The sequence below is a fragment of the Anopheles gambiae genome, chromosome 3, assembly GCF_943734735.2.
Source record: "Anopheles gambiae chromosome 3, idAnoGambNW_F1_1, whole genome shotgun sequence".
NCBI classification, from domain to species: domain Eukaryota; kingdom Metazoa; phylum Arthropoda; class Insecta; order Diptera; family Culicidae; genus Anopheles; species Anopheles gambiae.
Genome location: NC_064602.1, coordinates 94,497,169 through 94,518,152, shown reverse-complemented (window position 1 = coordinate 94,518,152; position 20,984 = coordinate 94,497,169). Strand labels below are relative to the sequence as shown.

Below are 20,984 nucleotides of genomic sequence, written 5' to 3'. Positions count from 1 at the left end.
AGAAAAATAAAAAAACTGCAAAAAATGATATCCCCCCAAAAAATACATTGGTTTAAATGCTGTTTATTGTGTAGTTTGTGGAAAGAAAATGTAATATTTGTCGGTAATTTATTGCCACCCCCGATTCCACGCCTGGACCTGATACTAAACCTATACAAAATCCTTGAAGTGATCCAGCATCCAAACCGATCTTCAAACTGATTCCGAACCAAAACGTTTTTTTCGAATCCTCCAACTGATGCTACTGTGCCAACTAGTCGACGAGGATACGAACAAGACCAGGTACAAAGTTTATACAAAAAAAAACTGTTCCGCGAGGACGATTGCGGGCATAAATAAAACTCCCAAAATTAATTTCTTCTGTGAGATGAATATCACACCTAGCATATGAACATGCACAACCCATAGTGCCATTTTCCACATTCAACTGTCAGTTTTTGAGTTGTCAAAGTGTCAAACTGTTGTGCTGTCAAATGTTGCTGATCCAACCCGCCGGGAACGATTATTGCCGTTTTCTGTCTTGTCTTCCCCCGCCAACCACACACACACACACACACACTGTAACACCAGTCGAACCTGCGTCACCATCTCCAACACTAATCTGCACCACACCATCGCCGCAATTCGGTGGCCCCGCAGAGTGAAACATACGGAACAGCGGCTGTATGAGCACCGATTCTTCCCAAGAGAACGACAGACCCTTCCGGCCGGAAGATTATTTCCCCCCGTCCCCCTGTGCCCCCGCAGTCACCAGAGGTAGGTCAGTGTCACCAGACGGGTGGTGGGTGTTCCGTATGGCAGGAAAGTGTTCGCGATCGGTGGATAGAGAAAAAAAAACCCCACACACAGGCACACGCACACATACACACACGCGCGGGGTACAAAACAGCAGTGAAACGTCGCACTGACAGTGCCAACAGGCAGCAGGCTGGGACAGGACGGGTGATTGTTTTTCTCCCCTACATGGCACACTGGGCTTGACCACCGTGTGGCAAAAGTTGCGAGCATCCCTCCCCGCGGGAACCGAAACAAGCATCCGCGGAACACGGAACACCGTCGTGGCCCTCCCGGGGCACCTGTAGTGGGAAGGGGAATTTCGGTCGTGCCGTGCCGTGCCGTGTATGTGTGTATGTGCGACAGTTCCCGATTTTTCCCTTTCATTTTTCGCCGTCACCGTGAGAGCGCACACACGGGGAACTACCTGTCTCGATTCGCTTGTGTGCGTGTGTGTCGTGCATACACACCGAGACGTGCGTGCGTGTTCGACTGTCCCTCCCGCAAACCCGCGCGGGCACATTGGCAAAGAACTGCATTCGTGTCACGGTTACGGTACGATCCGCGGGTCTCCGTCTAATCCTCCAGTACGCACACGCACACACACAGACAGACATCCACTACAGGAACCGTCCGTCCACCAGCGGGATCATAATTCCGTACGAAGCAAGAAGTTTGGCAGGTTTTGGGGGGTGGGCAAAGAGGTGAGCATAACAGTGCGTGGAAGTGGTGGTCGTGGTGAGGGAAAACGGCCCCGTGTACGGGTTTTTTTTTATCTTCCTGTCTCCCCACTGCTTTCGCTCCGTGGACATACCTATACACACACGCACACATGTAAGTGCACACGTGTGTATATCTTCTTTCCTTCCCCCCGTACACTTTCCCTTTATCTTTTTGTGCCAAAAAAACAGGTGTGTGTGTGTGTGGGAGAGAACAGAAGTTATACCCCCTCTCCCTCCCCCTCTCTTTCCACATTCCACACAGTTACAATTTACCAACCAGTAACAACAACAACAGTGCAATTCAGTGCAACTCGCGTGTATGTGTGCGTGTATCAGTGTGTGTGTTTGCCTGCGTGTGCCCTACGGAAGGTAAATAAATGGCAGCTGTTTCGGTTTACGATATGGGTTGAGATCGGAGGAAGAATCTGGACCTCAACCTTCCCCCGCGATTTCCGGCTCAGGCCCGTACGGCAAGGATCCGGAAAGCAGTGACCAAATGTCAAATTGTGTGCCAAAACAACCCCCTCCCCTCCCTCATCCCTCTATATCCCTGATTGCTGCTCGGTTGCTACAGGTTGTTGCTGACGTTTCTAACTCGTTCCTCGTGTTTTGTTTTCCCTGATTCTGCTCCGCTGTCTCCGTAGTAGGCTGGTTGGATGCCATCAAACACCACCCCGAACCCACCACAGCATCCGCCCGACCGTGTGTGTGAAGACTTGAAACCATCGCTCCCCACCCCTTCACAGCCAGTTCCACCGTCACACAACCGGAGAAAGGAGAGTGAAATCCGGGAGTGAGCGAGACGCAACACGCAGTGTGTGTAAGTGAGTGAGTGATCGCCCGAGAAGTGGACCGACCGATCGACCGACCACCAGCCGCCAGTCTCAGTGTGCTGCACGTTCCTGGTGCGACTTTGGATGGAACGTGCAACCCATCACGAAACTGAGAATCACTGAACAAGGGACAACGTGTGGAAGCTCTTGCGTGGTGTGTGATTAGCGGAGAGAATGATTCTACGAAGCGTACGGCTCCATTCAGCGTAGAAGTTCCGGTTCCTGGTGTGTCATCCCCCTCCCCGCCCGCACCCCCTTCTCTGTCTCACACGCCGAATCACGCGCCGCGCGATGGACAATCGGCTCAACATTGGGTCGGAGGTGCGTGAGCTCAAGCTCGGCTCGACCTTCTCCAACGCCGGACCGTCGAACCAGTTTCACACGATAAAATGTAAGTAGCCAGAGAGGGGAGGGAACTCACCAAAGCACGCTGACGTCGACAGAACTAAATGGCTGCTTCTTCTGCTTCTTTCCCACTCCCGCAGATGATTTCAAACCGGCTAGCGTCGACGTGAACAAACCGGCGGTGCTGGAAATTAGTGCCAACAAGCAGGTCACCGTTACCGTGCCGCACCTGGGTAAATAAAATGGGGCCTAATGCTTTCTGCTTCAAGTGCCGTTCTTCATCTTTCTCGTTTTTTCCCCTCCCATTTCCCGCCAGATGGTTCCGGTGTGCCGAATACCGTCTTCAAGGGCAACCAGCGCGACTACTCGCGGAAGGACTGCGTGCTCATACTGAACCGGGCGACCGGGGAGATAACGCTCGAGCAGCTCAACAGCAGCATCGTGGTGAAGAAGACGAGGTAAGACGGTCAAACCATGAGGGGGGGATGAAACAGAAACGACATTAATCCCGCAATTTCATCCCAACCAACACGCAGGATCGAAAACAAGGCACCGAATCCACCGCCGCCCACACTGCCAACGATCAAGGTCGAAAACAACACCGCACGCCAGAGCTCCAAGACGAAGATTACGACCGGCGTGCGGAAGAATGCGCCGATCAGCTTCATGCCAAAGCACTCGCCACTGCAGGGTTCGCCGTCCTATCCGCACCGGAGTCCCCAGTCGGCCCCGGCGTAAGTAGAGCTTTTCCGAGAACGCGCGCACAAACACCACACCGTACACTAATCTTGCCCCATGACTCTCTCTCTCTCTCTCATTACCTTCCCCACGACAGCTGGAACGCCAACAATACTCAACAAACCTTGCCAAGTATTCCGATGATCGGGCTGGACGATGGGCTGGATTTCGGTACCGTGGCACCGCCGCCGCCGTCCTCCTCGTCCTCCTCCTCCTCCGCCTCTGCCAATGCGTCGTCGGGTGCGAGCATGAACAATCATCTGAACAACAACCTCGGCGGCAATTCCAACTCGAACCACGGCAGCAGTAGCAACAACCACCACCAGCATCAGCAGCAGCAGCAGCAGCACCATAACCAACATAGTAACAATAGCAGTAGCAGTAGTAGTAGTAGCAGCAGCAGTAGTAGTAGCAATGTCGGCAACAATCACAGCGGCAGCAATAGCGGTGGCTACCTTAATCACGGTTCGACACAGAACAACAACAGCAGCAACAACAACAACAACAATCACCATGGCAGTAGCAGTGGTAACAACCACCACCATCACAGTAACCATCTCAGCGTACCGTCGTACGGTGGGCAAGGTGGGGGACGGAACCATCTACACAGCGAACCGTCGTTGCCACCCAGCGTGGAAGTGAGTTTGCCGCCCGATCGGGAACTGTTGGCGCCCCCGGTCGCCCTGACCGGCATCGGTGTTGGAGCGACGAGCGTTAGTAGCCAGAAAAGCCTCCTCCTCCGCCGTTTGCTGACCCTGGTGTACTAATTGCTTCTTTCTTTGGTTTGCTTACAGGATCCGGAAATGATGACATCCTCGGAGTCGGACGGTTCGGACGATTCGGACTCGAGCAGCAGCGACCAGGAATCGGACAGCTCGACCGAGGACAACAACGATTCGCCAGTGAAGGGTAGGTATCATGGTAGTGTTGTGTGGCTTCCAATCCATGACTTTCACTCACAACACATTTGCTTCTTGCCATCTCCACAGAGTCCATTTTTGATCCACGGCCCGACCCGACGGTTGCCGTCACGGCCGCCGCAGTAGATCTGAGCAAGGACCTTTGCCTGTCCTCCAACTCCGATTCGGACGACTAAAGCCTGACGAGAAACTCACAGCACAGTCACACACACACGCGTACGGTCAGCAGATGGGCGTTTGAGATGAAAGGAACGAGCGGGCTAAGAGGAAAACGAGGAAACGAGAAAATTTGGCTACCGCAACGAGCGCAAAGAAGAGAAACGAGAGACAGAAAGTAATAGATGTTAAAAGTTATGTAAAGTTTTTTTTTGTTTTAAGGTATTTTGTTTTGGCTTCTCTGTTTTGTTAGTGTTTTTCTGCGGGGAGGAGGGGGGGATGATGGAGACCCCAAATTCCCCCCTCTCCCCACCTTCATTAGGAAAATTATTTATATTTATACATTGTGCTCAAGCTCGCCTCACAAAGGGAAGCGGCGTTGCTGCTACAGGGAGAATGGTTAAATGGGGGCATTTGAGCGATCGTTTCCCGTTGTTCGGGCATGATTGCAGAATGTGTGTACCATTTTACACCCTTGGTATGTCTTTTTAAAGGTAAAAGGACAAGGACCTCTCCTGCCAAGCGCGCATCGCTTCCTTCTCTACAAAAAGAAAAGAAAAAAGGCGGAAGCCAAGACACCAACACCAAGACGAGCGAGTGGGGTGGCATAAATATTAGCAGATAATTAGTCAATCAGTGTGTGTGTGTGTGTCGGTGTGTGCGTGTGTTAGTGAAGATTAAAAGCGAAACTTCACACCGCAAAGGCAAACGGGAACAGGAATGTTATGCTCTAGCTTTGTTTTTTGTTTTGTTTACAGTTGTTTCGCTACGACTTAGTTACACATTTTACAGTTTTTTTTTTTTCTCTCTCGTGCTTCTATTATTATTCTTGTTAGTGTGTGTGTGTGTGCTATTGAAAACAGAAAACGTTAAACAAATTGAAATTGGAAAAGAGGGAAACGAAAACGACTGAGCGGACAGTGCGAACGCCCGTGGCGCCACAGTGGACCGCGATCGCCTTACAGAGACAGAGAGAGAAATGGAGAGAACGAGAGAAGGTCCTGGTGGTTATTTTTTTACGACACAAAAGATGAAGAAGTAAAAGACATGAAGTTTGCCGATGGGGTGGTGGCGCAGGAGGCTCTCTGAACAAGACTGTTACCAAGCAGCAGAGCCTGACACGTACGAGAAGAGCAGGGGCAGCAGCAAGGGGCAAGTTTCCGACAAAATCCGAATCACACTGCTGCTTCGGCTGCTTCTTTTTTTTTGTAAATAATTAACTGAATCTTTCCATTAGTCCTCTCCCACCGTTGGGCCATGGTGGTTAACGCAATGTTGTGTGGGGAGGCGTGTGAAGCCTTAACCTAGCCATTAGAGAAAGAGAGAGAGAAAGATACATAGAGCGAGAATGGAACGAGGGAGGGTCGTACAGGACACAGAGGACACAAAGAGCTGAGTATAGTAGGGAAAGTAGAGAGGAGGAAGGATGGAAAACAAAACGGAACGAAAAACACCAGAGACGCGGGAAAACGCGGGAACAGAAAGCACCAACTGTGTGTGTGTATGTGACACCACCCGATAATGTAGTAGGAGCAGAGGAGTAAGTGAACAAAGCGAGAACAGCTGGATCTGGCAGAGTGTGGCACACGCGCACACACAAGTGTGGAATGCTGTTGTGTGGGATACACTCTACACAGCCTGTAATTACAAAACAAACAAAAAAAAAACTACAGATAAACGTGTTAATGATGCAAAACAAAATGAAAAAAACGACATTGTTTTTGGGTCAATTGTTCATCATGCTGACAGAACGAATGAGGAATATTATCCTCAACTCCCGAAATTTGATACACCTGAGCCTGACCCCTTATCGCCTGGTCTTTCATAATTATAAACCCTTACTTCCTCGAGAGTCATTCTTGTGAGCGCGAACGCTCTTTAAGCAAACTTAACACCAATCGCAATCGCAATCACTCAACCAACGATAATGCGCCTAGTAATGCCACACCGTTTGCGTTCCTCCCGAGACACCTTCATTCTATACACGTGCGCACGTGCTCACGCGTGTCACACCGAACGCGGTAGGGACATGGAACCAAATGGAATCATTTTCCGATACTATTATAGCGCCTATTACGAGAGCATTCTTCTTCCGGTGGTCTATTGGACGGTGGATTGACGCTCAAACAAACACGTATCAATTTACATCGAGCACACACTCTACACTGGCCAGTGGTCCCCCGCCCGGCTTAGATGGGTCTTTATAACGGTCTCACCTTTCAAACGGGCGGGTCAATAGCACATGTGAACCACGTGTGTGTGTCGTGCGTAAGGGAGAGTGCGACTATGCTTTTCGGGAGTTCTTTCTGCTGCTCTGCGGTGTGGTGTAGCATTAGGCGAAGGCCCATCGAAATGGGTTCTTGAATATGCTGTTTGCCATAAGATCACGTCACTAACCCACATTTGTGAAGAATGCAGAATAGAGCCTTAGATTCATCAAGACTTTTCCAGGTTGTGCTGTTCATATAGTATGTTCTTCAGCTTAGTATCTTCCCAAAATGCTCTCTGAAGACTTCCAACACATACCGTAGGATCAATCAACCTTCAGTAATCTTCAATCTTTGGTTAGAAAACAACCTCTCCTCATTCCAGCCCAAGAATCCCTCTGGACATATCAACACAAACAATGTTGACCTTTTCCATAATCAAATCCCAACAGTGACACTGCGGAGACCCGCGCGGGGTTGAATGTTAAATATTTATATCATGCTCTGCTCCTCACATGTGTGTGTCTCCAGCTACCTTAGATACATTCCCTAATTCCTCTTCATCAGTCGAATCTATCCGCACAAGAGAGCCTTCTGAATAAACCATCGTTTAGGCTGAGCGTCATTGAAACGCAAACACAACAAAAGTACACTCAATCTTTGATTCTGGGATTGTTGTTCAATTTTAGACACACATCATCCCTCCTTCTCACTCTCCATCCCTTGGTCACAGCATGAATAAATCCAGCATTCGTCAGCCAGTTTGTGCAGCCCTCAATTGGACAACAATCGGGCTCTCGGGGCCAGCCAGCAGCTCGATCGTGCTTGGAGAAGGTATGGGGACGATCGTTCCAACCGTTTCGCATCAGACGACACCACCCTGTGTGTGATCAGTGCAAATAAGTGAACAAATGGGGGGAAGGGAAAACGGAGGACAGATTTGCAACAACCGTGTGCGAATATGATCACGCATTTCACCTCTTTCTGGCTGGCATGATCACTTAATTTTCCCACAAAACCCACAACAGAAAGGTTGCTCTCGCTCTCTCACCACAGCGGAAATGGGTTCGTCAGCTGGAGGGCCCAGATCGATGGACAGAAACCGATAAAATGATGTTGGGTTTTTTTGCAAACCTTTCTATTGTGCAACCGGCCGCCAACGGATGCGAACAAATAAACCCCAGACCCCAGGCTGGGTTGACGAGATTTCGGTTGCGGTCGCTGATTTCGATGAAAGCCCCACACTGTTTGCGCAGTTCTGCTTTTTCTGCAGTTCGCGAATGAAAATGTGTGAAGACTCCCCAAAAATGTACAACCCCCAGACCCCAGACCCACTATCCAATAATCCATATCTCCAACGGTACGCCGGTTGAAAGCTTTCAAGTCCTCATTATGCTGTCCTAATGCGCCCACGCTTCCCAGAATGTAATGCTAAACTTCTGCACGCACGCATGCAAGCACACACACCCGTTCCGGGGCGGCGGTTGGCATCGGAAAAGTGGCCACAGTATTCTATCTCTTTCCCTCCCCGCTCGGTAGTTCTATGGTGGAAATTCAAATTATAAAAGCAAGCAACGTGAAGCAAAAGAGTCAAGCGGCGAATGGTTTGGCAGGCATGTCAAACATGGAAAAGAGATCTTACCAAACCGTTCAGAGCTAGTTCGGACACGTCTGCCAGTCTGCGAAACGGTTGTAACTACAGGTAAAAAAGTAAGTATGTGGTTCTTACCAGATCTTGTACTGTTATTGAGTACACTAATCCATTGTTCCTGCTTGGTATCGTTCATCTACTGTACGCACTATGAAGACGGCTGATGTTCTTAGGACCTTTTCCGCTATGATGTTCCTCTGGGTACTATGAGTGAAACAAAGATAATGTGAATATTATTAGCAAGCCACTCATAAGCGCCCCTTACAGAGTTTTCCAGGAGTTCTCATAGCTGTGGGACACTTTAAAGAATCTTTCTTATCGTGAAATGAACTTAATGTAATGGGAATTGGACTCTCTAACACCCTTGATGGACAACTCCAGCGGGAATTTCCAAGGAGCCTATCCGAAGAGGTTGCCATAGAGTCCAATTTCCAACATATGAAGTTCACTTCGAATAAGAAAGAATCAAGAAAGTGTCCCACACCTATGAGAAACTCTGAAAAATCCTGTATATCAAATCATATACTAACAGCATAATACAACATCTAATGTTGACATATTACAGTCGTTACCACCAAATTTTGGCTCTAAGGCATCAATTTTTGACAGTGCGCATCAATTTTTGACAGTGCGCATCAATTTTTGACTCTAACGCACCTATTTTTGTCTGTAAGTCATCAATTTTTGACTCTTGTAGGAATAATGACAATTTTACAAGGTATTTAAGCAGATTTTTAACAATTGTTATTCCACAACTCATAAAAAATACAAAAACTGTGTAAATTGATTGTTTCTTGAGAAAAAATTATGAAATTTTATAATTTCTAAAGCTTTTGTTTACAGCTGAAAATACGTGCCAATTTTTTCACTCCATTGAAACTGCCAAAATTGGCAAAACAATTGTTTTATTTTAAATCTTATCAATACAATTATTCATTATTTAACTTAATTTCAATCATTTCAGAACACACAGTTTCAGAAATTACATAAAATTTTGTAAATAAAGCGATTGACTCACAGTCAAAAATTGATGCCTTCGAGGCAAAAATTGATGCGCTCTGTCAAAAATTGATGCCTTCGAGGCAAAAATCGTGAAACGCTGTCAAAAATTGGTGCCTTCGAGACAAAAATAAGTGAGTTAGAGTCAAAATTTAGCGGCAACGACTGTATTCTATTAAAAGTGTTTTACTTACTACTATCTTCATGATGTTTATAGAAGGGTCGCTACGGTGAGTGTCGAATATCGCTGATTTAAGATCTTCAATCATGTCGCTCATGTGAAAGGCTTGGAGGACTTTAAGAGGGCTGGATCTTCGGGTTCCATGCGTATCACACGACCAGCTTACTAGAGTTTTGCGAAAGTCATGTGCTATACAACAGTGAGTTAGACGGACAAATCGCAGAGCTCATCATTGTATCGGCTCCTATATAGTCTTTCCACACATACGGGATCACCATTCCTGCTGAGGATCTTCCTCTCGAACGTGGCTTAGAGGCTTTCATCAGATTTAAACAGTAGCCATGTCTCGGTCAGAGGTGTTTATGAGTACTGATACTTTAAAGTTATGATATATTCCTAGTAGCGATCGTCGCAACAGACTTTTTGAGGTGAATACAGGATCTCTTAACCAACCTCCTATTGATTAGAATATTCCATAAAAAACAAAATGAATAAAAGAACCCCAGAATATCGCATTTTTCTCCACCGTAGTTTGACATCCCTGCCCCGAATCGGTCAGTTGCGCACATTCCGTAGCGACTGGACCGTCGGCTGGATCACTCGACTCGTTCGTTCGTTCGTGCGTTCGCTCCGGCAAGCGCATCCAAGCACGCAACCGTCCGACAAACGGCACGCATCCCGCAGTCGTTAATCATCGATCGGACGGTACGGACTCGGAGCTCGAACCAGGAGGGGACAAAAAAACCGCCCGCACCATCGGACCCTTTGTGTGTGTGTGTGTGTGAGTGTATGAGGGAAGAACCATTTTTTGTTGGTCGGAAAAGCAGCAATTACAGCAAGTGACAAAAAGCAACGCCTAAAACGGGCAATCGGCAATGCATCGAATAATTAGGCGCAACGTGTGCAGACCAGAGCGCATGGATGTTGGTGGCTTCAATGGATAGTTAGTCGCAAAGCGCGGGCCCATTTTATGCACATTAAGGCGACAATAGAGCGGAAAAAAGAAGAGAGTGAGGGAGGGAGAGTGAGAAAAATACGATAAGGTTCATAAAAAAATCAAAACGCAACGGATTCTGCTGGTGCTCAGTTACAGTGAAGCCACCAGGGCAAAGGGACGAACCCTCATTCCGTGCCGGACGTTGTGCAACGATAGAATCCGCTTTTTGTGCATCGTCCCATAATAATACTGGTCCAGTGGCAAGTGATTTGAATAGTGAAAAGTGAAAATTTAAAAGTAACCGACACTGTGTGCTCGTTTGAACGATTAGCGTGAGGAGAAGGGGCAGCCCGTGTCGCACCAGTTAGGTGACGAGTTGGGTTAATCAAGCGATCCATCACGATCCACCCGCGGTAAGTGTGACAAATTGATGAAGACCGCCCCCAAAACGCTCCAGCGCTGTTTGGCGCCAACGGTCACGGCACAAGTAACGAGCGGGAATAACGAACGGATCTTTCCACTAATAAGTTTGTGGTAATTCTCAAAAATTAAGCCATCATGGCATGCTCTGATCAACTCCCGATCATCCCATTCACCCGTTTATGGTCACTAATAATTGGCCTGCTTTTGGAGTTTGGTTGTTTGTTTGGGGGGGGGCATATGGTCATTCCGTTTTACGAGCCATTCGTTTACTGCCTACTCCCAAAAAAGGCAAATTCTGAATAGAAACCCCACGCGCTCTTTGATAATGATTTAATGATAGAGGCCAGCCGTTTCGTTGCTGAAATGTCTTTCCGATGGCATGCAACCATTCCCACACGGCGTTTATGGCGTGTTTATCCTCACATGCTGTCAATTTGAAGACATTTGCTGAGGGGCCACAGCTGGACAGAGCACACACACCCGCTCTCGCTGATGCTTCTCCGTTTGCAACGAAAGCGCTGGAGGTTTGGAAAACTGTTGACATTGGAAAGATAAAACGGCACCTCCCTTGGCACCATCATACTCTCCATAATCCACACAATCCAAACAAAGCCCCGCGCCCGCGGATCGAGTTACACACGCCGTAACTGGCCGTGCCGTTGGCTCGTTCGCGTCATCATATTGGTCAGATCATAACCCGTGCAGCTTCGTTTCCATTAGCTACTCTATTTCGCAGCGAACAGAGCACAGGTTCCACAGATGGCCGCCAGCCCGGTCGTGGTGCAGCTTGCCGTGGCGTTCGTGGTGCTGCAGGCCGCCCTCGGCACCAATCGGCAGATCGTGACCGGAAATCCTGCCGCCGGATCGTTCCTGAGCGTGCCGACCACGGTCAAGCGGTACGAAAACGATACCGTGCTGCTGCCGTGCTATCATAACGGTGAGTATATTGCGAGTTATTAAGCACTGTGAGGTCATATGGTCCCGCCCTTGGGGATGCACTCAGTATCTGATGTCAATTTGACACTGTGAGACTCCCAGCAAAGGAATAGAAAAAATAACTGAGAACCAAAGGTTCCGAGGTACACATTCCCCAAGAACTCTTCAAAATTCTCACCCTTTCGCAAGGTCTCATGATGCTTTCAGAAATCACGACCTGTGCGTGATTCCTTTCCTTCGTGTCATCTCCCATTGTGTTCCTCCTCTGCCGCTTTTGGGGGAATGGGTTTTGCCCATTAAATCAATTACTAGGCATAGCCCGTGCGCGGTGTCCGCTCTATTAGATTAACCGCATCGCGGCGCATAAAGCGAGATGATACAATTGACAGCACTGTGTGCTGCCGCTTTCCCCAAGGGGTTACCACCACCTTCTTGACCCCTTCTCTGCTCTGGTTCGGCATGTTTCTCGGCAGCTCCCTATCGGTATGTGCGCTGGTCGCGCGATGATCTGCTGCTGGTCGACTCACGCTATCCGGACCTGCGGACACCGCCACGGATGCGCCTCTGGCCGAACGGTAGCCTCGAGGTGACGGAGGTGCAGACGGACGATACGGGCGACTACACGTGCGAGATCATGACCGACGGGGGCAAGGCGTCGCAGCATCACGCCATCGAGGTGCAGTGTGAGTAGTTTCTCCGGGAGTTCCCGAATTCCTGAAGTGGTACTTGCCACCCTGGAATGTTTGATGATAACTTGCGGCTCTTCTACCGCAGTTCAAGCGACGGCAGCGATCTATCCGGAGGATCCAATCGATATTCGGGTGGGACAAATTCTGGAGGCCGTATGTCAGGTGACCGGTATGCCACAGCCGTACGTCAAGTGGATGATGCAGGTAGGACACACAGTGGAACCTCTTCCACTCTTCCGAGTGGCAAGTAATTCCTTGTTCGGTCTCCATTTCCAGAACGAAAACGCTACGGCACCGTTTGAGAATGAGCGCAAGCTGAACGTCCTGATCGAGGATCGCACCTTCTCCGGGCCGCTCCAGTGTACGGCCACGAACGGTGTTGGCGAACCGGCCAGTGCCGCAGTCGAGGTGATCGTTAACTGTAGGTACACTGCCGCAGCAGGTATGCCAAAATCGACAGCTTTCCAACTCATCCACCTTCCCCCTTTTGTTCGCAGTTGTGCCGGAGATTGAGGTGAAAAGCCCGACGGTCCATACGCGCATCGGCGAAACGGGACTGCTGGAGTGTTTGGTGACGGCACACCCGGCTGCATCGATCCACTGGTTCCACCACGGGCTGCCGGTCGTGTACGATCGGCGCATCGTCAAGCTGGACACGCTCGTTACCAAGCACCAGTACTACACGGTGCAGCGGCATCAGCTGGCGATTCGGAGTCTGCGCGACGCCGACCTCGGCCAGTACGAGTGTAAGGCGGGCAATCGGGTCGGCATTGCCGGGGCGCAGCTCGAGCTGACCGGGCGGCCGATGGTGGCCAGCTTCAAGCCGGCGGCCGAGATGTCCTCCCCGACCCGGCACAACTTCATCTGGCAGACGGAGAGCCACTCGCCGCTGATCGAGTACAAGCTCAAGTTTCGGCGCGTACCGTCGGGCAACGTTACGCCGGGAAGGCGCACCCTGCCCCAGCAGTTCGCCTGGAAGGAGCTCATCATCCCGTCGGACGGGTCGTACGGACCGCTGCACTCCAGTGGCTACACGCTCGAGGGTCTGCAGCCGACCAGCGTGTACGAGGTGATCGTGCTTTCTCGGAACCGGTACGGGTGGAGCGATCCGAGCAACATACTGCGCTTTGCGACGGGCGGTGAGGTGGAGATCGAACCGGGCAGTGAGGCTGATACGTCGTCGTCCTCTTCGGTGCAGACGACGGAAACGCTCGAGTACAGCGAGCCTGGGGACGGTGATGGTGGACTCATTACGGACAATATGATTCCCACCGATGGCTTTGATTATAGTATGGGGTGGGGTAACGGTCACAGTGTGGGTGGGGCGATAGGGATGTCACCGGTGGCCGTATCTTGTTTGGGATTGTTCGTAGCGTTTGCCATCGTGGAGTTTTTTGTAGGAATAAAGCACTTAGGAGATCTGTAACCAAAGCAACCACATTGTAGCCTGACCTTCTGAATATCTCACTGATCACTACGATCGATATCCTATTCCAACAAGATGTTGTTCTTCTAGGTTAACCCTCACCAGGAACTGCTTCTGAGGAACATAGACATTTTCTTTATTCTCTGCATTTCTGGATCCAAAGCCCCAAATGAAGTTCTCAAGCCAAAACCTTCGTCCGGATTTCATCATTCTTCTTCTCCAAAGTCGGTAAATAGATAAGTCTGAGGTTCTTCAGACCATTCCACCATTGTACTTCCCCTAATTTCGGCGAGCCTGTCTGGCCCTCACAACGCCACAAAACTACGCCCAAACATGTCGATGTCGTTAGCTCTCCAATGCTAGAATTTCATAATTCTTCTTCTCCAAAATCGACAAGTAGAGAAGTCTGAAGTTCTTCCGTACATCTTAGATTGCAAACCAAGCTTGGAGGAGTTTCAGCTCTCTTAAGCTGGTTCCCACAATGTACGTCCAATAATCTCAATGTTGTTTGTGTACCGCAAGCCTGGAACAGCTTTCGGCACATTCTTCCAGCAAACTAGAATACAACAGCGCCCTCCGTATATTAATCAACGTCCGTCAAACGAACCTATTCTCAGCCGGCCCTTTCGCGAATTCCACTCCCCAAGGCGACACTTTTGCGACCCCTTCGACAACTGACGGACTCGGCTCGCTGTGTGTGTGTATGTGTGTGCATAAGAAACGGCGTTTCTTTTTAAATTAATTAATTGCGCCAATTATTTGCAACATTTCTTCCGCAACTGGCACTGACTGACATCCGCAGCGGGAGCGGGTAGAGTACCGAACCGATCGGATGAACATTGTAGGTTCGGCAGTCTGTTGGGAATGGAGGGAGAAAAAAATATAAATTTTTAATTAAATCAACTTCACCACCGTACCACCCTGAGATCGAGCCGCCGCTCACTACCCTTTGCCCTTTTTTTGCTCACGGGAACAAAGAGGGCTCCCCTGGCGGGGTCAATCGATCGTGGTCTCGACGGCATCGGAGCCTGGTGGATTAAGATGAGTTACTGTAACGATATAATTAATAGCTGCTGCTGCAATAGCAACAAGACGATCTCACGCGCAATAATTAGTTGCTCCGGCTGCACTTCTCAACTGCTTCTGTGTTGCATTGTTTTCGCTTGTCCACTTCTTCCTTAACTGCATCTGTTTGTTTTTATTCATTAATTATACATTTGTTCGATTTAGTTTACTTCGTTTTTGAGTGTTTCTTAATGCCTGCTTCCTCGTTTTACCATTTTTTCTGTTTTTTTCTCACTTATGAGTAGGTATCTGCTGCTAGGCTCTATAGTTTTAGAGGAAGAGAAAGAGAGCGCGGCATTGAATGTTCAGCTCCGGGGATGCTGGGGTGCTTACCCCCGGTTGCGCGTCCACGTGGTGGTGTATTAACAGTGATCTTCTCCCCGAGGAACACACCCACTCGGCAAACATAACTGAATATCAGTTTCACCAAACAAAACGATAAACAAAACACTAACCAGCCAGTGATTGCCAGTCCTCTTCGACGCGCACGCTACAAACTACTCGGTACTTGATTGTGTTTGATGTACTGTGTAATATCCTTGAACACACGGCCTCCAGTAGCGGCCCCTCCGTATCCAATCTGGCGGTAAAAGTTGCCCGGGGAGCGGGTCAAAACCGAAGTCAAAAAGTGGATTCCGAAAAACCGAAAAAAAACCGCGCCTAACCGTGTCAACTAATTTTGGTGTGAACGTTCGGTAGATTCGTAATACTTCTCGGCCAGTCTGTCTCTGCACACCATTATCTCTTGGCGATTTGTGCACCCTGCAAGTGCATAGCATGAGTAACTTCCCCTTTCCATTCATCCCCCGCACTGACACAGCTTAAATCCTATGGCAAAACCTTAACCACCTGTGCTCAACGGGTTCGACGGGTTCGAGACGAAGATCTTCAGCATCTAACAAACACAATAGTTTGTTGTTCTTTTTTTTTAGTACTAGTAGTGTTGGTAGTAGTGGTAATAGTAGTAGTAGTAGTAGTATTTGATGTTTTAGTAGCAATAATGGTGTCCACACGTTTTACTCCGATAAACTCTAAATCTGTTCACTGTTTCACAACGGTACGCGCGCGTAATATCCGCGCAATAGTCAATTAATTTAATCTCAGGTTAACGATTATTATCTGTCATCGCGATCATCGCCGCTCTACCGAAAGTGTAACACATGCCCATTTAGTACCCGTACCACGCGTACAACTAACTGATTCACTCTATAAAGTTCGTTAAGTTTACTTTGCTAAATAGATTCTGGGGCCTGGGGCTGGATGTAGGAACCCGGCACACGGCCCAAGTTAACCACTTTGCTACTCTCGATGCCGATTTATCTTCCCTACCGTTTTAATCCTTATATCTCAGAACATGTTCACCAACCTCGGGGGTCTATTGGTTGCAATTTCTCTCTCTCTTTCTCTCTCTTATGTTAACGAATTTTGGGGGAGTAGGTTAGTGGCTTGCCACCGTAATAAAGCTTTACTCATCTAGTCCCGACCGGTTGGAACTACTACACACGCACGCAACCACACACGCATATTTCACACTACTCTACTATGGGTTGATGTTTGGGGGGTGGTGGTGCAGTTTTTTCTATTCGTTTTCCGGTTAAAAGTAAGTGTGAGAATCAAAATAATATCTTCTTCTTTTTGTTAAATAATCCTAGCTTTTTCAGTTTTGTAAACGATGCCTCGATTGTTGCAGAAAACGCGGTTCGACAGGATTACGACTTAGCTCGAAGACGGTTGTTTGGTTGATTTTTTAAAACTTATTTTGTGATGGTTTGAACGAGTTGCACCGTACGGGTCAGCTATGTTTGGGTAAAATCGCCCTAATTTTAATCGTTTAGAGCAGAAAAACTCTGTTTTTTTTCGCCAGTGTGTGGAATAAATAATAATAAAAAGAACAAACTTATTCTCACTCCTCGTTTCCTCTAAAATCTATACCGATCGCAATGGAAAACACAAATTACAATTAATCTCCAGTACCGTGTGTGTGTTTGATCTATCGTTTTTCGCTTACTCGTTCGGTGCATTTATGTTTTGCTACAGTAAAGAAAGAAAAACCGAACATCTTCTCTAGCTGAGGAAAACAGCACACATTTTCCACCAAATTTTCTGCTGCGATCGCTAAACGTAGGCCGTAAAATTCTGTGCAACGCGTCACCCCCCACAGCCGTTTCCGGTTCCATCACCAATCGATCGGCCGGCGATCGTCCATCGGTGGAAGATTGTTTTGCTGACACTTTTTTAATTTAGTTTAAGGGTGAAAAGTTTAAACTGGCGTGACCAGTCCCGCCGTAAGTAGCTAAAAGGTAAGTAAACAGAGGGAAACAGTAAAGAAAAACGGTTTAACGGACACTGCAGCACCGGGGCTGGTTCTGGTGACAATTGGTTGGCAGTAGTCTGCCCTTTTCCAGCGGTAGTTGGAGATGGTAGTGGTAGTGTGTGTATGTTTGTGTTTTTTAAGGTAGACATTACAGTAGTGAAGGGAGAGGTATCGTCATTACGCGCCGAATCGGTCCAGCTACTCTCAGAAGGGGCTCGAGTCGGAGTCGCGATCCTGTATGGCGGTTATCGATTGTTGTAAGGCATTCGGCGTTAGCCATTCTCTGCGGCAGACATAAAAGCGGGAAAGTGGAAAAGAAAACACGTGATTAGACGTGACCGGTGAGCTGTAGCACGAGCTCGCCCCAAAATGTAACTCACTTTGGTAAGCAGCGTTGAAGGAAGGGTACGCACGAGCTAAAGTGTGCTAACCGGTTCACCCAGCTGGGTATTTCCTGTCCGCAAAGGATCTGTAAGATGTCAGCACAGATTAATATACATATCCCTTGCTATAATTTCTTCACAATGCACCAACCTGTGTCAATGCGCCGGAAAAATGGTTACAGTTGTTGTTCATCAGATGGTACCGGTCGCCCCGGAACTGGTTGCCCAGCTCTTCCACGATACGCCGCACCTCCTCCTCGGTAAAATCTGTGCAGCCAATCTGAATGCTTTGCCTGCAAGGGAAAGAAGGAGTAGAGTAAGTACAGGTTTTGCTTTCTCCTGCTTGCCAAGCTTGCCGCGTACCGAAACCGAAACTGATCACCGAGCTCGTCGTGATCGCGGGGCGATATTTCGAACACGCCGGTAAACGGAAACGGATGGCCACCGTAGGCAAACTCCGTCCCGAACACTTCCACCCCGGAGTGGAACACACCGAGCCCGATCGAGGTGGTGTACTCGTTGATCCAGTACTGCAAAGGCGAAGATGAGATTGAATCAATCGCTGTGTACGTTGCGCTTATGCTACCTTTTCTCCCCCCCCCCCCCCCCCCCCCCCCCACTCACTCACCATGTCGTACACGTTGAGGATGACCGGTTCGCGGCTTCCCATGCTGGTCGGCAGCAGCTCGTCGCTTCCACTATCCTTTGGCACACCGAGACAGCTGGGAAATGTTAGATTGCACGGAAGCCCGTTTGAGAACATCACACCATGCAGCACCTCACGCAGGCGTGCGCGACCAGCATACACGCGGGTTTATGACGGAACACGGATACGGATGAACCTATGCACTGGGTTGTTTCAGGCCCGACTAAATGCACGGCAAAGGCAAGAATTGAAACAGCGCTGGGAGCAAAACTAAAACAAGAGAGGATCAACATTAGCAAAGCAAACAGATGGGCTTAATGAGCAATTTGATGGTATAAACTTCAATATGGTAAGGGACTGGATTGGGAGGATGAAACGGGGACTTACCACACTCGACAGTGGCGCTCAGTATATTCAGCTGGACGGGAACGGGTTGTTTCTCCTCAACACACGCACTCAAACACTGGAGATTTGGAGCAACCGAGACCGAAAGTGGCAGACAAAAAACCCTAGCAAGCGTCGTCACGGCTGGATCTGTTAATGCTTAATTGCGTTTTGCGTGGGTTACCTCGAGCAGGCGGAATGCCAATTTCACTGGCAGCAAAGCGGACCAGCCAACTGCGATCCGACGACAACGACGACAGCCTTCGTTACTCGATTGTTCCCGCAGCCGTTGTGTCGTCGTTGTGCTCTCATGCTTTATGCTGGTTGCCCTTTGTTTTGCTGCCTGTTCCTGTTCGTCCCCCGCGGGTATCAGAGGGATTTACACAAACGCCGTCGTTTTGGGGACTGTTTTCCCCCCACCTCACCACACGATATCACAATGTGTGTGTGTGTTTTTTTCTTCTTTGCGTTTTTTCACAACAATATGACACTGGTTGATGTAGGTGGTTGGTGTGGTGGCGATACGACCGTGGCCTATTCCCTTCCGTACGGACTTAACCTGCACAAACCACCCTCGAATTCGGCAATCGCAGACTTCCAGCAAAACGAGCAGCTGGCGGGGCGCAAAAAAAGGATCGTCAGGACTCGATTGCCAACACTTTTCGTACCTCTGTCTGGATCCCGTGCGTGTGTTGTCTGCTTTTCGTTTGTCGCTGGTGTGTATGTGAGTGGTTTTTTTCTGTCTTTCTCTACTTCTTTTTGTTCGAACGCGCGTTTCGATGACAGCCCGAGGTGTGCAGCACGGTGGGACGGTCTCTGTACTAAATATTTCACGTTTGCTATTTGTTGCGTATATTTTTACGTGATCTGTAAAATATGGCCACTGTTTTTCTTTGGTTCTATTTTAGCAACAAAGAACGATTTCTAGATGCACAAATGTAGTAAAATCTCTCCCTCTCAATGTGCTAAAAAACTATTTTCAAACAAATATCAGTACACATCACCTCTATTCACCTTGACTTGTTTTTCGAACAGTGCCGCTTGACATTTGCAACGGCTGTCAGCGTGCGAAAGAGAGGAACGATGCGCCATACAGAGTGACCAGAAATACCGATTTATCCGTATTCCTACCGATTTTTTATATGCCTACCGATTCACAGATGACCGCCCTAAAACTACCGATTTTCCATTTATCCTACCGAAAATCACAGATATTTGATTTTTCAGTCGTTTCAGCTTAATCTGTGGCGCTTGGGTTGCTGTTTCAAGGATCGCTATCCTCATTTGTTACTTATCGCGCTGATGCACGTTTGTTTGCCTGGCACTTTTTAGTTTTATCCGTTAAAATTTAATGTTCCTAATAAGTAGACTATGTCAGTAGTGGGGATTCTGAGAATTGCTCGTCAAAGAAAATTATTTAAATTTGAATTTGAATCTCGCTGTCCGCGGTTTAAGCTCACCTGACAGAAAAAGAGAATTAAATTTTCAGTCGAGGGGTAGATACAAACACACGGTGGGGTTCCGGCCCAAGATCGGATCCGAAGTCCGTTGTTTTGGGCTGAAAATTAAAAATGGCGGATGGAGCACCTTCACGGAGAGAATGCGCTCTATTGCATGCCTTTAAAATGCACGAGGCAGAGCGCCAGTGAGTGCCACTGAAAAGAACGCTCGCTCGCGCTGTTTCATTGTATTTTCCTCAGAAATTGAAGAAAATGAAGAAGAAATTGATTGTTAAAATAATTGATTAAATTTAAATGGTTGCGTTCTCAACAGTGCTCCTGCCGAAATATGCCAATATAATCTGGCCGCACTGGCTCGCAGGGCAAAAGCTCGCTCGAAAGGTCAATAACCGTCGCAAAACGTCAAAAACGACCGTCGCCAGCGCCTCGAAATCGTTGCGAGTTTCGCTCGCCGGCGACGTCGGTTTGCAGTACATGCGACGCCGGTTTTGACGTTTTGCGACGGTTTTGCGACGGTGGCCGCCAAAAAGCTCGCCTTGCCCTGTGGGCAAAGTGACCAGAAATACTGATGTATATATATATATCTAGGATTTCAATTTTTTTAATCATTGAACTATAAAACTCAACCAAACAATCATATCAATCTAAATAATCCAGCGAAAATCGAGAATGAAGCCCTAAGCGGTCGGGTAGAGCCCCGAGAAAAAGAACTTGCCACCACTGAGAAAAATAATGTGCATCTTAGTTCTTCTTTGGCTTAGAATTAATTCCCAGTACAATTTTCACATCGACACT

At 48.4% G+C, this 20,984-nt stretch overlaps 3 protein-coding genes across 13 annotated transcripts; 2 read left to right on the top strand and 1 right to left on the bottom strand.

The window, feature by feature from the left end:
* The first annotated feature begins 473 nt into the window (after positions 1 to 473).
* LOC3291502 (ell-associated factor Eaf) lies at positions 474 to 4,692 on the top strand. 10 transcript variants are annotated; one of them, XM_061658985.1, is made up of 9 exons: positions 863 to 1,478; positions 1,759 to 1,865; positions 2,144 to 2,720; positions 2,815 to 2,907; positions 2,991 to 3,132; positions 3,211 to 3,408; positions 3,510 to 4,125; positions 4,207 to 4,321; positions 4,402 to 4,692. In XM_061658985.1, the coding sequence occupies exons 3-9, from the start codon at positions 2,621 to 2,623 to the stop codon at positions 4,506 to 4,508; spliced, it is 1,371 nt and encodes a 456-aa protein (XP_061514969.1). In that variant the 5' UTR covers positions 863 to 1,478; positions 1,759 to 1,865; positions 2,144 to 2,620; the 3' UTR covers positions 4,509 to 4,692. The 10 variants fall into 10 exon arrangements, with proteins under 10 accessions (XP_061514965.1, XP_061514973.1, XP_552142.3 ...); XM_061658982.1 differs by having other exon boundaries at positions 2,141 to 2,720; XM_061658984.1 differs by having other exon boundaries at positions 909 to 942; positions 2,141 to 2,720.
* A 5,445-nt stretch (positions 4,693 to 10,137) lies between these two features.
* LOC1280607 (brother of CDO) lies at positions 10,138 to 13,946 on the top strand. 2 transcript variants are annotated; one of them, XM_061656015.1, is made up of 6 exons: positions 10,138 to 10,876; positions 11,592 to 11,823; positions 12,296 to 12,505; positions 12,597 to 12,715; positions 12,788 to 12,932; positions 13,009 to 13,946. In XM_061656015.1, the coding sequence occupies exons 2-6, from the start codon at positions 11,646 to 11,648 to the stop codon at positions 13,935 to 13,937; spliced, it is 1,581 nt and encodes a 526-aa protein (XP_061511999.1). In that variant the 5' UTR covers positions 10,138 to 10,876; positions 11,592 to 11,645; the 3' UTR covers positions 13,938 to 13,946. The 2 variants fall into 2 exon arrangements, with proteins under 2 accessions (XP_061511999.1, XP_061511998.1); XM_061656014.1 differs by having other exon boundaries at positions 10,139 to 10,876; positions 11,607 to 11,823.
* A 1,162-nt stretch (positions 13,947 to 15,108) lies between these two features.
* LOC1280608 (deubiquitinase DESI2) lies at positions 15,109 to 19,636 on the bottom strand. Its single transcript, XM_320465.3, has 6 exons — positions 18,733 to 19,636; positions 18,328 to 18,615; positions 18,063 to 18,229; positions 17,851 to 17,992; positions 17,697 to 17,785; positions 15,109 to 17,599 (listed from the first exon to the last, which is right to left on the bottom strand). The coding sequence occupies exons 2-6, from the start codon at positions 18,460 to 18,462 to the stop codon at positions 17,521 to 17,523; spliced, it is 612 nt and encodes a 203-aa protein (XP_320465.2). The 5' UTR covers positions 18,463 to 18,615; positions 18,733 to 19,636; the 3' UTR covers positions 15,109 to 17,520.
* Between the last annotated feature and the right edge of the window lie 1,348 nt (positions 19,637 to 20,984).

Coding starts and splice junctions, on each gene's coding strand:
- LOC3291502 (XM_061658981.1), top strand. CDS start 2,621: ATGGACAATCGGCTCAACATTGGGTCGGAGGTGCGTGAGCTCAAGCTC. Junction 2,721..2,814: donor CCAGTTTCACACGATAAAAT/GTAAGTAGCCAG, acceptor CCACTCCCGCAG/ATGATTTCAAACCGGCTAGC. Junction 2,908..2,990: donor CGTTACCGTGCCGCACCTGG/GTAAATAAAATG, acceptor ATTTCCCGCCAG/ATGGTTCCGGTGTGCCGAAT.
- LOC1280607 (XM_061656015.1), top strand. CDS start 11,646: ATGGCCGCCAGCCCGGTCGTGGTGCAGCTTGCCGTGGCGTTCGTGGTG. Junction 12,716..12,787: donor ACGTCAAGTGGATGATGCAG/GTAGGACACACA, acceptor CTCCATTTCCAG/AACGAAAACGCTACGGCACC. Junction 12,933..13,008: donor AGTCGAGGTGATCGTTAACT/GTAGGTACACTG, acceptor TTTTGTTCGCAG/TTGTGCCGGAGATTGAGGTG.
- LOC1280608 (XM_320465.3), bottom strand. CDS start 18,462: ATGTTCTCAAACGGGCTTCCGTGCAATCTAACATTTCCCAGCTGTCTC. Junction 17,993..18,062: donor GGTGATCAGTTTCGGTTTCG/GTACGCGGCAAG, acceptor TTTCCCTTGCAG/GCAAAGCATTCAGATTGGCT. Junction 17,600..17,696: donor CTTCAACGCTGCTTACCAAA/GTGAGTTACATT, acceptor TGTCTGCCGCAG/AGAATGGCTAACGCCGAATG.